At 37.8% G+C, this 18285-nt stretch overlaps 1 protein-coding gene across 1 annotated transcript; it reads right to left on the reverse strand.

Moving 5' to 3' along the window:
* Positions 1-556: 556 nt before the first annotated feature.
* Positions 557-18282, reverse strand: LOC144002757 (leukemia inhibitory factor receptor-like). The gene is made up of 18 exons (XM_077498247.1): positions 17650-18282; positions 17403-17569; positions 11914-12065; positions 11662-11815; positions 11288-11563; positions 11053-11179; positions 8381-8517; positions 8170-8315; positions 7928-8081; positions 7773-7834; positions 6034-6250; positions 5291-5470; positions 5097-5198; positions 4813-4974; positions 2691-2819; positions 2483-2576; positions 2322-2388; positions 557-1170 (listed from the first exon to the last, which is right to left on the reverse strand). Exons 2-18 carry the CDS (start codon positions 17470-17472, stop codon positions 751-753), a joined length of 2649 nt encoding a protein of 882 aa, XP_077354373.1. The 5' UTR covers positions 17473-17569; positions 17650-18282; the 3' UTR covers positions 557-750.
* Between the last annotated feature and the right edge of the window lie 3 nt (positions 18283-18285).

Raw genomic sequence — 18285 nt, forward strand, 5'->3', positions numbered from 1 at the left:
GCGCCCAATTCACCTGCCATGCATGTCTTTGGAATGTGGGAGGAGACCGGAGTACCCGGAGAAGACCCACTCAGGCACGGGGTGAACATGCAAACTCCACCCAGGAAGGCCGGAGCCTGGATTCGAACCCAAGTCCTCAGAACTGGGAGGTGGACCTGCCAACCAATCTCTAGAAGTGTCAATTTAAAATTAAATCCAGACAACAGGTTAAAATCCAGCAATCCATTGTTTGCTTATCAGTTGTCAGGTCGCAGGGTTATCAGCCTGAGAAATCCAGATGACCCTCTCCCACGGCCACTTTGTCCATTCTCCTCACCACGGGATGTGTACCAAACCCGAGCCAGCTCATCTGGCTCCTTACCCTCATCCCCTCCCCGATACACAGGACAGCACAGGTGAAGAAACTCATTTTGGCATCTTGGATCCTTTATCACAAAAGCCCAAAGCAATGACTGAAGTTGCTGCACCGATCCGCATTTCAAGCTAATTTATAAGGAGGGAAAAAAAGGGCTGCGTTTTCCTGTTAATTAGAAACCTAAAAAACCCAAAAACAAAACAAAACAGACATTTACTTTTAATGTAACAATTGCATGTGAAGTAACATTACATAACATAACAAGGGAACATTGTGCTGAATGTTGTAAAGTGCTTGAGATGATTTGTAAACAACAAAAGTGCTATTCAGTGTCAAATATTTCTCCATACTTACAGTATGTTGTCATTCCTAGCAGTAAAATGAGCATGCAGAAACTACTCAGAAGGTAACTGTGGTAATAAAATGTAAGTTAAGGCACAAGGCAAAGGATTCTCTGGAGCTTCTTCCAGCTGTTGCTCTTGCTTCTGAGGCTGATATCCATTGGAACTTGTTTCGAAAGAGTCTGTTGAAGTCAGGTTGAATGAAGGGTTGAGATGTCCATCTGTCACAAGAGATGATGATAGTGGTGGTGGTGGTAGTAGCGGTAACTGGCATGGAGCGGTGGTGCATTGTGTGCCGAGATTTTCAACTGGTTTGTGGAAGTACTCATTTGTTGTTTGCGAAGAAACATTTCCCGGGTCAGCACAATCCATCGCTGGTGCTTCTGATTTGCAATGCAGCTCTGGAATAGCCATTAATTCTGCCTCATTGTGGTGACTCATTTCCACAAAAACAGGACGGCAACTTTGTTTAGTCTGGAAAATAAGGAAAATGACAAACATCAGCTTGGTTTTTTATTAACAAAAAAAAAATTGCCTTACTATACATGTTCGTTTAAAAAAGAAAGAAAGAGAAAAAAAACGGCTTACTGTACATGATCGTTTTTTAATTAACAACAACAACAACAACAACAACAACAACAACAAAAACGCCTTACTATACATAGTCATTTTTTATTAACAAAAAAAAAATTGCCTCACTATACATGGTCGTTTTTTATTAACACACACAAAAAAAAATCCTTACTATACATGGTCGTTTAAAAAACAAAACAACAACAAAAAAAACGGCTTACTATACATAGTCATTTTTTATTAACAAAAAAAATTGCCTCACCATACATGGTTATTTTTTATTAACAAAAAAAAAATTGCCTAACTATACATGGTTGTTTAAAAAAACAAAAACAAAAAAATGCCTTAATATACATGGTCATTTTTAATTAACAAAAGAAAAAACTGCCTAACTAACTATACATGGTAGTTTAAAAACAAAACAACAAAAAAAGCCTTATTATACATGGTCGTTTTTAATTAAAAAAAAATTTGCCTTACTATACATGGTCGTAAAAAAAAACAAAAAAAAACGCATTACTGTACATGGTCGTTTTTTTTTATTAACGAAACAAAACAAAACAAAAAACGCCTTAACATACATGGTCATTTTTAATAAAAAAAAAAAAAAAAAAGCATTACTATACATAGTAAAAAAAAATTTATTAACAAAAAAAAATTCCCTCACTATACATGGTCGTTTTTTATTAACTCATTCACTGCCAGCCCAGTAAAATTTTGTCTTTGACGTCTATAGCCGTCAATGGCAGTGAATGAGTTAATCATGGGACAATCTGAAATACTTTAGTAAAGTATTGTTCATTTTCCACTGTGCTGTCTCAGTATGAAGAGACTCGACCTGCCCAGCCTCCTTCCATAACTTTGTGGCTTGTTTTAATGAGGATTTGGGGCAAATATCAGTTTTAAGTTATTTCACTAACCATTGTAGGTTAGAAATAGAACAGAAGTCTGTACTGTAACTATAGGAACTTCTCGACCTCGCACACCAGCTCAGAGGGTGCAGACTGCCAGCCACTTGTTATCAAGCCCAACCTCCTGTAAAACGTACTTACCAGTGATGTCATCCATTTGTCCTTCAAAACTGGCACTGGGATTGGAGGATAGACCTTCATTTTGATCCTACAAAAGACAACATTCCATAAACAATATTTGAAGGGGCAAAACATGGCAATAAAATGTTGCATGACGTGAAACAGTGTGTTGTGTTCCTCACCATTCCCAGTTTCGGTAGCACAAGATAACAATTAAGCAGAGGAGAACAAAAATTGTAGCGAGGGTGATACCGATAGCATTGATCAAGTTATCAGCTGGTGGAAGAGAAACAGCCCAGATCAGAAGTGCTCTGATATATATATATATATTGTTTTTTTTCATCAATAATGTTAATATCCATTTCTTGCTAGTCAAAAGAAGCAACCTACTCAGTGAATTCAAGGTGACAGTGATGGATGTAGCACCACATTGTCCAACAGAAGTATTTGCCTTCACTGTGAATGTGTACGAGTCGATTTGAAGGTTTCTTGCTGTTAAACTGGTGGCCTGAGGATTGTCTGAAACAAGAGTTTGACATTGTACATGAAACAAATACTTTAAGCCAACTTTTCAGCAGTTCAGCAGTGGTGGATGGCAAAGTTCCACCTACTGTAAAATGTACTGTGTACTGTATTGTGTACAGTGTACAAGGGTTAGTGTAGTATGCATGTAATAATTACACATGGATTTAAGTGCTTTACATTGATATTATCCTTGTTGTAAGCTGTATTTATTTATGTAGGTCAAAATATCCCAAAAAAGTACCATATAGTTGCTATTAGGGGTGTTAAAAAAAATCGATTCGGCAATATATCGCGATACTACATCGCGCAATTCTCGAATCGATTCAATAGGCGGCTGAATCGATTTTTAAAGTTCCATTTTTAATGGAAAAATATTCAACAAAACGTCTTACTTCGGGTTAGGGTTCACACCTTAAGCATGGAAGAATGTTATGTTAACGGAACATTAAGCCTTAAGATTTTATTTTAATGCTGTTCAAACATGAAACAGATTACAACCTCTATAAGAATGAAATTTCATATAAATAAATAATACATTTTCATATAAATCTTACACTCTACAAGTTTACTGATTAGTATTTTCTAAATTTGAATGAAAACAATCGACTTGTAAATTCGTATCGGGATTAATCGGTATCGAATCGAATCGTGACCTGTGAATCGTGATACGAATCGAATCGTCAGGTATGAGGCAATTCACACCCCTAGTTGCTAGCCTGTGAAAAACACTTTTTTTTTGGGGGGTTGTTTATATTTTTACGTTATTTGGATGAAACTGAACGCAGACGTCATAAAAATAAAAAAAAAGGGGAAAAAAAGTGTTTTTCACAAGACAGCAACGATATTCAAAGATTAGTACATAGTGAACGAGTTGGATAATCAAATTTTTATTGAGTCAAAATGTTGATGAAAGGCAACTGTTGATGGAGTGCAAAGCTCATTCCCATCATCGTGGCCTGAAGTACGGGGTCCAAAATAGTCATTTTGTCCTGTAGCCATATTTGTAGCCCTCCTGTACCCCCACCAAAGACCTAAGTGCCTTTAAACTCTCTAAATACATAGTAGAGTTCCCAAACATGATTATAAAACAGTTGAAAACCCACCAACACAAAACGTTTCCAAGATATGGACCCCAGAAATGTCAACAAAATGTACTGCGTTTAAAATACATTTTTAATCGGTTAATATCACTCAAAATAGTTTACCGGTGCTATTTTTAAGCACAGATTCTGATAGGTAGGCCAGAATACAATGTATAGCAATTATAGTTATAGCAATTTACAGGTCTTTACCTAGCTTAAAGGGATACTTCATTTATTTGGCCCATTATAGCAATAAAAAGTAAATTTTTGTCTATAATTAATTTGATACTTTCATTATTTTTCACATACAATTAATAACTTTAAAAACACATTTTGCAACTTACTGTCGACTGAAAATGACATCACAAGGGCTCAGGTAACCAATCACAGCTCACCTGTTTTCTCGATTTGGTCATGTGACATTCACAAGCTGAGCTGTGATTGGTTACCTGAGCCCTTGTGATGTCATTTTCAGTCGACAGCAAGTTGCAAAATGTGTTTTTAAAGGTACTAATTGTACATGAAAAATAATGAAAATATCAAATTTATTATAGGCAAAATATTAATGTTTGACTGCCAAAAATGGCCAAATAAGTAAAGTATCCCTTTAAAACAAAAGATTAGGGCCTCTAAATTTTTGAAGGGCCATAACGCAAAAACTGTTTGAGCTAGGGGCTCAAACTTCATATTCTTTCTTTTGACATCATAAGGCACTAATGGAATATGGAATCTGGCAAATTGAAGCGGTGTCACCGGGGAGGGAGTGTGACGACATGGAATAACCCTTAGACCTGTACAGAAATGTGCTTGAGCTAACCTACTTTAGCTTTTGAGCTGAGGGGCAATATGTAGTTTTCAAAATAAAAATACAAGTAAAATTCTTTACCATTTGAGTTTAATATTACCTGTAGTGATATTCAACACCCTGCTGTTGTTGTCCCTATAGTATAAAATGTAGTCTTGGATGAAAGCAGACTGGTCTTGAAGAGCTACAGGATCCCAAGACACCTCAACATCCATATCCCTCTGCTCCCATTTCAGCGTTTTAAAAAGACCATCTTGTATGACTGTAAAAGGAGAGGAAACAGTGACAACTTTAACCAACATTTTATAACCCTTATTTTATGACATATTTATTCAGAGATTACCAGGCCACAGGCAATAACCACACCAAAAATATATATCTTACGTTTCTCTTTGACATATCCTTGTATTTTCTCAAGTAACACTGGAGCTCCATGAGTGCATCCATGTATCGACAGCAAGTATCGGACCCCTTCTCTTAAATTTTCTGGTGAAGACATAACAAACAGCAGAAGCAAGGTGCTTTGTGACACAATCATGTCTTCCACAATCGTACCCGTAAAAAAGAAGGTAACTTACTTGAAAATATACGGACACTAGTTTCACTAGGAGGGACTCTCAACCAGTCTATTACGCATGGCCCTTTGGTTGGGCACCAGTCCACGATATAGCCACAGCTAGCAATAGGACTGGCGGACCAAGACAGGTTGAAACCACCGTTAATACCTTGTGTCCTTGACGACTTAACCTTATCACTTCCTGTAAGAAAATATGAATTCAAAGTTGGTGTTAAAGGCGCTGTCTGCCAGTTTCACTCTGGAAAAGGCACTTTTTAAATACAGGATGCACACACTTTAACTCCTTCTCAGTCTACTCCTCTAGGCTTAAGTTAATGTATGGTTGTGATTTTTTTAATTTACCCCCAACCTCCAGCCTATATTTTACCATTTTGTGTTTGTTTTGTCAACAACGGGACGTTTCTGGGTGGTGTCTGTGGACAGACGGTTGTTTCCCCCTCCACCCAATCGCAGAGCGGGGGTTGGGAGTGGGCGTGGCTGGAGCAGCGGGGGGCGTGTAGGCAGACGGGTTGTTTGTTTACGAGTAGAGTGATTAGAGTGATCAGAGGCAGGGGGGCGGTGGGCAGAGGCAGGGGGTGTGAACGAGCTCGTGTGGGTTGAGCCATGGGAGGCGCCCATTTTGAATTGTTTGTTTACAAACAGAAACGGTTCGTTTACTGACAGAAACTGTCAAACCTACTGACAATAATTTACAATTCTTAAATTCAAATAATGACAAAAATGTTACAGAATCGTTCATCATACCAGCATTGAGGATTGGGATGGTGATAGTTGAAGGAGATGAGTTTCCATATTCATTGTTGGCCGTAACACTGACTGTATACTCGTTCATGGCATACAGAATGAGAGCAAAACTGTTCTGCGGGTGCATCACTCTGGATTTTTTGGGCCTCTCAGATGTTGGTGCCCAAGTAATTTCATAATCTGTGATGTCACCATGGCTTTGGTTGGCCAGTAGTACCTACAAAAAGTGAATATTATGGTAGATTATTATTATTATTATGAGGCAGAAGAGAAACTAAAAAATGTGCGACCATTTGTTCTAAAGTGGTTAAAAATTACTATTGTACGGTGGCCCTTAAGTGCAAAACGCAAAAACAAAACAAAACACCACAGCAAATCAAAAATCACACCAACAATGAGGTAATCACAAACATAAATCAGAAAACACAAACACAAAGAAAGAAAAAAAAAAAATGTAATTTTTTGATTTGCAGTTGTGTCCGTTTTTTGTTTTTGTGTTTTGCACTTCAGGGCCACCGTACTACTATGATTATATTTGTATTGGAGATTATTCACAATTTTCAGCATTTGATCATTAACTCATTCACTCCCAGCCATTTTTACTGAAGCAACCCCTTTCGAAGGCCCACAGAATATTGTGTTCTATTGCTATAAAAACATGAAACCTACCAAAAGAAATATTAATGTCTCTTCTTTCGTCATGGAAAAAAAAAAAGAAAAAAAAAAAGAGTATATTGCTATCTGTTTCTGTTTTGCAGCAATTAGCACAAGAATATGTCACGTTTCAGTTTGGTTGGGGTTGGGTTTTTGTTATATTTTGGTGAGTGTTGGTTGTCTGGTGTTCTTGTGTGTTTTTCCCCCAGTCTCGTTATCATCAACCTTGTCCACCTGCTTGTCTTCCCTTCCCCGTGTGTGTTGCTGATTGGTTCCCCCTGCCTGCTGTGTCTCCCAGGTGTGTCCGGTTAGTGTCATTAGTGTTGGTATAAGGGAGTGGTGTTTGCCTCAGATGGTGGTGGGAGCATTGTTCGAATGTTAGATGTTATACGTTGCATGTTTGTATGTTGTCTTGAAGTCACGCCAAGTCTTTCGAGTCCTCCACGCCAAGTCTTTCGAGTCCTCCACGCCAAGTCTTTCGAGTCCTCCACGCCAAGTCTTTCGAGTCCTCCACGCCAAGTCTTTCGAGTCCTCCACGCCAAGTCTTTCGAGTCCTCCACGCCAAGTCTTTCGAGTCCTCCACGCCAAGTCTCCGCATCTGTCCACGCCAAGTCTCCGCATCTGTCCAGGTTCGTCACGCCAGTTCTGCCCCCGTTCGTCACGCCAAGTCTACCCACGTTTCAGCCCATCAAAGTTACTCTAGTTACTGTCATCCTTCTCCCTGCCTGGTTTTTCCGCCTCTGGGTCCATCCACCACACCCCTTCTTAACATAATATAGCTAAGTTTCATCATTATTCAGAAATCTGTTTCAAACTGAGGGGAAAACGGCTTATTGCAACACGGCCCTGGTTAATCTTATACTCTGCTGCCACCTGCTGGCCCTTTTTGTAATTACCATTGCCTCAACCATTTTCAGTTCAGAGGCTGCATCAAAGCCTTCTCTATGCTCTAGCATGAAAACAAAAACATAAAAATGTATAAATTTGTCGTTGGGACACTAATATTTAAAATGGAACGTATTTATGTTTTTGGGAGCAAATGAGTTAAATAAAACAAGGATAAATATAATAAAGTCCACACTTACTTTCCAAGTAATTATGGTTTGGCTGCCTTTTACCTGCATCCATATGTCAAGGGCGTCTGGAACTGTGGGACAATGAAGCGAGTGAATACCAAACAAAAAAAACTGTTTCCATAAGTTGCATTTGCGTTGTCTGTTCATTTTCATGAAATACCAACCGTCGCCCATTGTGTGGAACTCGACACTTGAGCTCCACTCGCTCCACTTCCAGAAATGTTCACTTGTTCCACATCGTATCATCACCTTGTATGTCCAGTTGGGAATCAAGTCATTCAAGACTGCGAAATTTAGACCAATTCCGTTGCGTTCCCTCTAGGATCACACAATGGATGAACAATGTTTTTTTTAGTGTGTTTTTTTTTTAATCAAGGCCTTTCAAATATTTGCTTTGTTAACTTACTACTGAATGTGTTTCTCCATCACTGACGTTTAGTTGGCATTTTATATCGAGCTTGTCATACATTTGTATTGCCCACTCCCAATCTAATCTGGTGTTACTTGCATTCACTGATGACACTTGAACTTCTCGTGGAGCAAACATGTACACTGAAATGAACAAGAAATTCATTTTTTTTTTTTTTAACTGTGGAAAAGATTTTAAACAGCGGTACCTCGTTTAGTAAGGTCCGCCCTGTCAGTGAGCTTGACTATGGCAAGTTGGTTTCGTGCTGTTAAAGTCCAATTCCGCTCTCCAAAATCCACTTGTACTTTGTGAGAGCATCTCCCACTGGACCCCTTTGGACAATTACTGGAACACAAAGACCAAGAGAATATAGCTTATCTCCCACATATAACGTGCATTTCAGAGGGAAGTGAAATATTTGACCAAAACTGGACCCTGAGATCCACTATTATTGTCTTAACTTATGCATGTTGAAGAGAACTGCACATGCTTATTTGCAAACATGACTTGGGCCCGATCATCGCAAACAAATGACAATTGGCTCCTCACGCCCGCACATTGAGTGAGTCACTATACTGACTTCCTGCAATGTGAGCTTGTATGGCGGTCTGAGGCTCCCCATACAATATGTCGTACTGTATCGCCATCATAATGTAGAGTGTCAGTCAAGGAAAGGACAGAGGTGAAAATATAGACGGAAAACGGGGATATGGCTCACTCCCATTCACTTGAATGGAACCGGTGCTGTATGTACACCGTTTGCATACATTTTTACCACAAGCTTCACTATTTCATCCACAAGGACATAAAAGTATAATTATGTTTAAGTATTGTCATTTTGTAAAACACAAAAATCCACCTGTCTGACTGTTTCTTTACGAATATCCTATTTTATAACATGGAAACCAGTGTCTAATAAAACAAAAGCTACCAATATGTGTGCATGCTTGCTTTTATGGCTAAATTCATCTTTGCGGCTTTTAATCTGATGCACTTTGTTATAGTTCTGAAATTATGGCAGTCTTATCGGAATTTCTCATCTTTTGAATGTGGATAGAAATCTTCCATCCAGGCAAAAAAAAAAAAAAAAAAAGTTTGGTGGCAACTGATTGGGCCTTCTTGTGCTGAGTTACTGACAACATATTTTTGCACCGCTTCCATTAATTAAAGTACCGGGTTGCTCATTATGTGATAACTCATGAGATCCCCTGAATTTTAAAGACTTTAAAGATTTTAAATAATTAAAATTAAGGTTATATTGTGCATGTAGACAATTAATAAAAAATGACCATGTATAGTGAGGCATTTTTTTTTGTTAATAAAAAACAACTATGTATAGTGAGGAATTTGTTTTTGTTAATAAAAGATGACTATGTATAACAAGGTGGGGTTTTTTTTTTTTAAATTAAAAACGACGATGTATAGTTAGGCAATTTTATTTGTTAATTAAAAACGACCATGTATAGTAAGTAGTGTTGTTCCGATACCGATACTGGTATCAGCAGAGGTGCCGATACTGCCTTAAAACAGTGGTATCGGTATCGGTGAGTACTCACAAGTAACATGCCGATACCATTAATTCCAACACTAATATAGGATTTTGGATGCAGCATCTTGTGTCTTGCTGGTGCATGACATTCACTGGTATGTGACATGTTCACTGCATGCCGATCTAAGATATCCTATTGGCCCTTGAATGCTCTGAACCAATGGCAGGACAGCTTTTTCATGTTGAGGAAAAAAAACAACCTATGTATCGGTATGGCATCGGTATCGGCCGATACTGCAAAGCTGGGTAAAGGTATCGGTATCGGGGGCCAAAAAACGGTATCGGAACAACACTAATAGTAAGGCGTTTTTTTGTTTTGTTTTGTATTTTGTGTTTTTTTTTATTTAAGCGACCATGTAAAGTAAGGCATTCTTTTTTTTTTTGTTAATAAAAAACGACTATGTATAGTGAGGCAATTTTGTTGTTAATAAAAAATTACTACATATAGTAAGGCGTTTATTTTTTTTAGATTTTTATTTATTTATCTTTTTTTTTTGTTAACAAAAAACGACCATGTACAGTAAGGCATTTTTTATTTATTTGTTTTTTTACGACCATGTATAGTTAGGCAATTTTTTTTTTGTTAATAAAAACCAACCATGTATAGAGGCTTTTTTTTTTTTTTGTTAATAAAAAAACGACCATGTACAGTAAGGCATTTTTTTTTTTTTTTTTTTTTTTTTTTAATGACCATGTATAGTAAGGCAATTTTTTTTGTAATTCTAATTTAATCTGCAAACATGAGAAAACTGATGATTTTTCAGAATATTATATGGAATTTTAATTTGTAACGCTGCAAAGAAGATGGCAACTGATGAAATGTCTATTTTTTTATATTACAGTACTTTTCTGTCACATTAAGTTAAAATGAGCCTTGAAATTGATGTGTTGTCTGTCTGTGTTTATTGACTTAAGCTTGATTATATTATATTTGGTCATTCTTTACAGGTTTGAAAGAAAAGAAATTAAACAAAGAGAAACATATAGGTACTCATTACCTGTGAATGAGTCTATACATTCAATGTGTTAGAAACTTTGCAACCACAAAAATGTCATAGCACAAATTTTAGAATGAGGAAGTTTAAAATTATACTTGCTGATTATACATGTTGTTAGCATCATTTGAGCTATTCTGTAAAATCAAAATGTCAAAAGTCCAACACTAGCAACAGTACAAATACGAGGTTACTAAGTTATCAAAACGGATATTGTACATAATGAAGTGAAATTTGATCATTGCCCATGCCACACCTTAAAAACTCTCTGATCTAAGCAACTTGTTCAGATGCAACTTTTATTTAGGAAAAAAAAATGAATCAAGTTTTCCATACCTTTCTAGTAGTTGATAGCTTGTTGGACTCTTGAGTGCCAAGTGCGTGTTTCGTCCCACTGTCCACAGACACTCAACCGACTGGAAATCCCGAGTTTCACAGGTAAAATCCCGATCATCAGGTGGATCTGGTCAAGAGTTAAAAGGTTTGAAATATATATACATTCATGGATGTAATAACAGCTGATTCATTCATCTAAATTTTAAGGAGGGAAAATCTATTATTCTGTACTTACATCCAATGAAAGCACAAGCCCCATTGTCAGCTGTCTTTGTTTCACAAATGATGTCAGTGCAACTGGTCGTTGATGCTTTATTCAGGTGAACAGTCAAAGTGTAGGTATGATTGCTGATCCTGCTAATGTTCCAGTTAGTGCTGCTTTGCTCACTTAGATACAGTTTTTCCAAAACTTGGCCCATTGGTAGAACACAGCAGAAGGTAGCTGTACTGCCAACTTGAAACACTTTGTCTCGTGGGTAAACTTGTGGTGAATCGGAGTGAATGTGGCCTGCTGTTATATAACACAAGAACACCGTTAGCGTCTGATGAAAACAAAGTGACGTGATCGCATTGTGAATTGCATAAATAAGTAGTAGAATTGTTATCAACCGGGAATAATGTGCTCCCATTTCCACTGGCTTGTCCGGTTTTCGGATCGAGACCGGAGCTTTATCGCAAATGAAGCACACTCCAATGCTAAATGAGGTGACCAGTTCCACGAATGAGTAGATCCGATCTGATCTGGGGTAACAGCGACTTCATCCTAAACATTGAGGGGAAGCATAAAATAAAATTCAAGTAAAGAGCTTGACTTAGTACTTGAGATATCATTATGGTTAACGTTAGCCGCTCTAAACTTACATCATGTACTAGCTTGTCAGCTATGAGCACCTCAATTTCATATGTCAGCATATCATGTACTGACACGCATGATGGGTCATCTTGCCATGTTAAAAATATTCCGTGGTCTGAAGTCTTGACTGTTATGTTCTGTGGGCCACAGCGGAAAACACCTAATGGAAAATAGACATATGATCATTAAAGAGAGTCCCCTTAGTCTGTGATCATTTTCGCTAAAAAAAAAAAAAAAAATCCAAAGTAAATTGAAATAATAAATAATATTATATAAATATTAGGAATAGGCGAGCACCGATACCAGGTTTTGTATGAGGCCAATACTCTGCCGTATTTCATGGTATTGGTCCTTGTGACAGTGGTAGATACCAGTATTGTCTGCCCTCTTATGGCTGTTTTATGATCAGGAAATACAATATGTATTTAATAACACACAAACTAACCAACACCATAATTTAATTTCTCAGTTTTAACTGATCTTAGACAAAAAGCCAACAAACCTTGACCCTTTGCAAAAACTTGTTTTATTTGGAATTTCAAAAACTACCGCATTTTCCGCACTATAAGGCGCACCTTCAATGATTGACATATTTTTTTTTTAAACTTTTTCCATATATAAGGCGCACCGCATTATAAGGTGCACCACATTATAAGGCGCACCTTCAATGAATGACATATTTTAAAACTTTCCATATATAAGGTGCTACAGTAGAGGCTGAGGTTACATTATGCATTCATTAGATGATGCTGCGCTAAAGTGAATGTCAACAAAACAGTCAGATAGGTCAGTCAAACTTTATTAATAGATTACAAACCAGCTTTCTGACAACTCAATTCACTCCCAAAATGAATAAACAGCTGTTTTCTCTGAGGTAAAGTATTAGCATTAGCTAGCGATCCAAGATGGCGGGATCTTCTGCGCATGCGCGTCACCGATCGCGTCTTGACAGCGAGACCTGTTGCGGTTCAATATTGATCCATATATAAGGCGCACTGGATTATAAGGCGCATGGTCAGCTTTTGAAAAAAATTGAAGGCTTTTAGGTGCGCCTTATCGTGCTGAAAATACCGTAATTCAAACTTTTCATTACCAGTGTGCGTCTGTGTGTGTGTGTGAATCAGACAAAAAAAAATTTACTCGGCCTTCCACATAGTTGATTGGGGAATCCAGGTCGAGAAAGTAAAAATCCGACTTTGGCCACAGGTGGTTCTACTCAGTTGGCAGGTAAATGAGCTTCATTCAATCAATCAATCAATCAACTTTATTTGTAGCACATTTCAAAATCCACAGGGAAACCAAAGTGCTGCACATAAAATAGGAAAATAACACCAGATAAAATATAAAAGAACATACTTAGAAATCACCACACACATAAAATAATATAAACAGATTCATGCCAGTTTGCTGCTTGTAAATATCAGTATTACTATGTGCTGAAGGCCAGAGAAAAATAGTCTGAGTTTTGTATAAGCTGTAGACGGGCAAGAGCAGTCTGACTAATGCCTACATACAAAAATTACAATAATCAAGACGAGTTGTAATAAAAGCATGAATCAACCTTTCCAAGTCCAGTCTTGATAAAATTGGTTTCACCTTGGCTATCTGGCGAAGCTGCTAAAAACTTTTTCTGTACAACAGAACTAATAAGCTTCTCAAATTTAAAATCTGATTCAAACTTAACACCCAAATTCGTGACACAGTCCCTGAGATAAGGTGCTAGTGGTGATGATAAGATCCACACTAGCAGAGCCTTTTTCGTCATTCAAACTCAAGAAATTAAAAGAAAGCCAGCATTTAATATCATTTAGACAGTCAGTGAGTTGTTGTATTGTACTGTTCTGGGCCAAGGGAAAATAGATCTGACAATCATCAGCATAAAAATGAAATAAAATACCAAGTTTTCTAAAAACGGAACCAAGAGGTAATAAATAGAGAGCAAATAAAAGAGGGCTAAGAATTGACCCCTGTGGAACCCCATGTGGAAGAGGAGCTTGAGAGGACACAAAATCGTCAATGTTTACACAAAAGCTCCTATTCTTTAAGTATGACCGGAATCATTCGAGAGCGACCCCTTGAATGCCCACATAATGCTCAAGACGAGAAATTAAAATGTCATGATCTACGGTATCAAACGCAGCAGACAAATCAAGGAGAACCAAAACAACAAACTTTCCAGAGTCTGTTGATAAAAATATATCATTTGATACCCTCAAAAGAGCAGACTCTGTGCTATGAAGCGCTTTAAAACCAGACTAAAGTAATTCAGTGATACCATTTTTCTCTAACAACTGAGAGTAAACAACTTTCTCTAATATTTTCGAAATAAATGGGAGGTTAGAAATGGGCCTGAAATTAGCACAAATGAGGGGGTCGAGGCCTGTTTTTTTAAGTAGAGGTCGTACGACTGCATGTTTAAAAATCACCTGGTACTGTACCAGTAAAAAGGCTAGAATTAATTATCTCAAGGACACGTGGTCCAATAGTGTCAAAAACCTCCTTAAACAAACGAGGAGGGATGGCATCGGTAGGGGATGTCTCCACCTTTTGCGTAGAAGCACCCGTTTCCAAACTATTTCTGCGTTTTTACTTTCCGGACCTGGACTCTCACCAATGCAAAACAAAACAAAAACAAAAAACAAACAAACAAACCTATACATGTAATTTCATTTCTCAGTGTTAAACTGTGTGCAATGAAAACATTTAGCACTGTAATAGTAAACCACTGTAAGTTCCAGGGTGTGGTTACAAAGTGCTGAGGCAGACAGTATGCAAAAGTTGCAAAACTGTGCTGACTCAATAACTTTTAAGAGTTTGCAACCTCCACTTGCCCCGTGTGCAGGGAACTTAATGACATGAGCGTGCATGGTCTAGCAAATGAAGGCAATTAAGCTTTAAATCCCATCAACAGAGTGGTATAAAGTGTGTGGTGGACTCTGTAAAATGGAAATGGATTACGTGGAGGGACAAATCTTACTTGCTTCCATTTCTGTTTAAAATTGGGGAAGACCATTTTGACTGCACTGATTTGCAAGACATGGCTACCTGCATGCGTTTGGTGTGGGATAACTAGACTGGGATAGTTTGAGTCCTGAAGTAGTGTCCAAATTAAATAATATTAAAATATCTGACATTTCAATATCACCATTCCTGCCTTCTACAGCTTGTTCCTGACGTCACTAATTTCGGGGCCTGTGCAGTTGCCACACTGCTTTTTAATACACTGACGGCTTCAGGACATTCCAAATTTTGGTATTTGTCATGACCAATGTTTATGCAATGATTCTGATTGCTTTTAATTTTCATAGGCACCTATCAGATTTTCGGATTTGTTTTCACCTCTGAAAAAATCAACACAAACGTTTTCATTCTACAAAACAATTGGAAGGAATTTGCTTCACTTTTCAAAAACATTTGGTAGTGAATTTCTTCAGTACGAGTGTATGGCAGTGGTGTCCAAACTATGGCCCAAGGGCCATTTGTGGCCCTATGTCCATTTTTAACTGGCCCGCGCGATATAGTAAAAATGACATTTGCTACTACTAACTGTTTTACTTACTGTAGAGTGTTTCTAAAGTAACTAAACTACTAACATTTGTCTTTCGAAAACTGTGGTGAATAATGATCATTTTTACAAGAAAAAAAATGTTTCCTCATCTTTATTCTCTGTCAAGATCCAAATAATGAACATATCACATTCCAAGTGACTGCAGATTGTTTGTGTTTTGGTTGTGAAAGCAGTGTTCAGCTGCTGATTAGTGCAGGATCTGATATTTTCTACTTGGTTACATGGTCTCTGATAGGGATGTCACGATGAGGGCAATATTGTGATATTGTGATATTAAAACTGCCACAATATCGTCGTCGTCATGTTCACAATATTTAAAAAGTCTGTTAAAAAGTGAGGTTGATTTCCATTTGTGCACTTCTAGCACCCTCTAGTAGCTAGTTTATTAGTGCAATTTAATTTTCATTAAGGATGTTTTGGCCTTCTACGTTTAAAATCTATGCTAATTGTCAGATGAAGGGGAACCTAATTTGCTTGTGAAGTGATCATTGTGTGTTTGCATTAGCAAGTAAGTGCCTCAAAATTGTTATTAGAGATTGTAGGTTGTTTATATGCAAGGCTGTTATGTACAAAAGCACAATATTGTTTTTTTTGTTTTGTTTTTTAACCATATTGTCACCTTAAATATCCCCCCCCCACACACACACACACACCTCAATATTGTGCTAATTATCTTATTGTGACCTTCATAATCGTGATAACGTATCGTGATGTTTGGATATCGTTACAACCCTGGTCTCTGACCACCCCAAAAATTGTGCACTATTTGCCTTATAGAAATCTGTTCATATAGCAGTTTTTCAAAAAAATACATAAATAAAATAAAAATAACACACTAATATTTTTTGTTTGTTTATTGAACATATAAACCAGCAACATCAATACTAAAATTAAAATAATTTTTTTTTTTTTTTGACATACATATAGTAATCAATCATTAAGCAGTTTACATGTATAAAAGGGAGTCGGAAGAGTTAAAAAAAAAATCATAACATGACGTAAACAATATATGATTGCTTGATTGACTGCTTTTGATTAACTTGATAAAGTAAATGAATAAATGAATAAAAATTCAAAAATTCAAATTCAAAATTACATACTTTGAGTTTTCTCTATGTGACTCTGAGGAAAAAGTTTGGTGTATGCCATCTTGAGATGTTATCCATCCATCCATCCATTTTCTTGACCGCTTATTCCTCACAAGGGTCGCGGGGGCTGCTGGCGCCTATCTCAGCTGGCTCTGGGCAGTAGGCGGGGGACACCCTGGACTGGTTGCCAACCAATCGCAGGGCACACAGAGACGAACAACCATCCACACTCACACGCACACCTAGGGACAATTCGGAGCGCCCAATTAACCTGCCATGCATGTCTTTGGAATGTGGGAGGAGACCGGAGTACCCGGAGAAGACCCACGCGGGCACGGGGAGAACATGCAAACTCCACCCAGGAAGGTCCGAGCCTGGACTCGAACCGGAGACCTCAGAACTGGGAAGCGGACGTGCTCAACTTGAGATGTTATTATTATTATTATTATTATTATTTATTTTTTTATTTTTCAGCAGAAGTACTGTGATGTGTTCAAGGTTAGCAACTGGCTGAAGCTAATTCAGACACCATCCTCAAGTGAGCTATCGCTTACCCTTTGTTATGTTCCAGAATGAATGAAAAGCAACAAGGTATCTCAGCCCTCAAGCTTGTAAGTGTAAAATTTAATTAAAAAACGAACAAAAACACACACACAACAACACTAATAGAACCACAAGGTAGCAACAGCAGCAGCTGTGTGTGAGCATTTGTGACAACCAAAAGAAGTCTTATTGATGTGGATTTGAAAATTAGAGTCTCAGTAACAGCAACTGAGCATGTTATTGTTTGTCATTAAATACTAACTGCAAGCTATAACAAGTCCCATCTTTAATTACTCACCAGCGTCTTTTAAACGTCCATCCTGTGCGCTGTTGCAGAACAGCGAGACAAGTAACAGCCATGTGATCATGATGGTGAAACTATATGGCCAGATTCCTTCGAGTAGAACTTTTTAGTTCATCTCCATAGAGTCAGTAGAATTATTTGTCTTCTGCTGAAGCTGTTAGCTTTGGAAATAAATTACATTTTTGTTTAGTGTCAGTCATCAAAAGATTACATATTACTGAGGTAAATCAAAAGGTCTCACCTGAGAAAATAGTTCCACAAGAGTGAGAAAAGAATCATGAAGGCAAAAATAAATTCCAGTTTGTCCCTGTAGCAACACTAGCATCAAACACAGCCTGTGGCACACACACTCGAGTCCATTTGCTGGCTAACCTTCTAATGATTGTGAAATCCATGGGGATTGGAATGCAGGAAATGGAGACGCTACTTTCTGGTAACCATTAGTCATACTGGTCAGATAAATATATGAACTCTGAATACTTGGAAATGAGACACTCTGTGTGCAGTGGGGTGGGCCTCAGTGGGAAAGAAAAATGTTTTCAAAGGAATTTCAGGGGGGAAACAATTAGAGCAAGTTGCTACTGGGGAGATGCCAGTTTTCTTCCCCACATACTGTTAAGGTTCTTTTGAGCAAGGCAGTATACATGTATTAGGTTGACTAAATGTCCTCTTTTGCCCTGACATGTCCATTTTTTTTACATCCTGGGTGGGGGCGGGGATTCAGTTAGCACGTCTGTCTCACAGGGAGTCAAATCTTAGCCCATGTACATTACATTGCATGTAACCCGTGACCATGATTGGGGGGTAAAGTACAGAAAACGGATGGTTATTCAATCACCACGAGGGCATTTCACTTTCTCCTTGACCCGTTTATGCA

This window comes from Festucalex cinctus, chromosome 15 (assembly GCF_051991245.1).
Source record: "Festucalex cinctus isolate MCC-2025b chromosome 15, RoL_Fcin_1.0, whole genome shotgun sequence".
Classification (NCBI taxonomy): domain Eukaryota; kingdom Metazoa; phylum Chordata; class Actinopteri; order Syngnathiformes; family Syngnathidae; genus Festucalex; species Festucalex cinctus.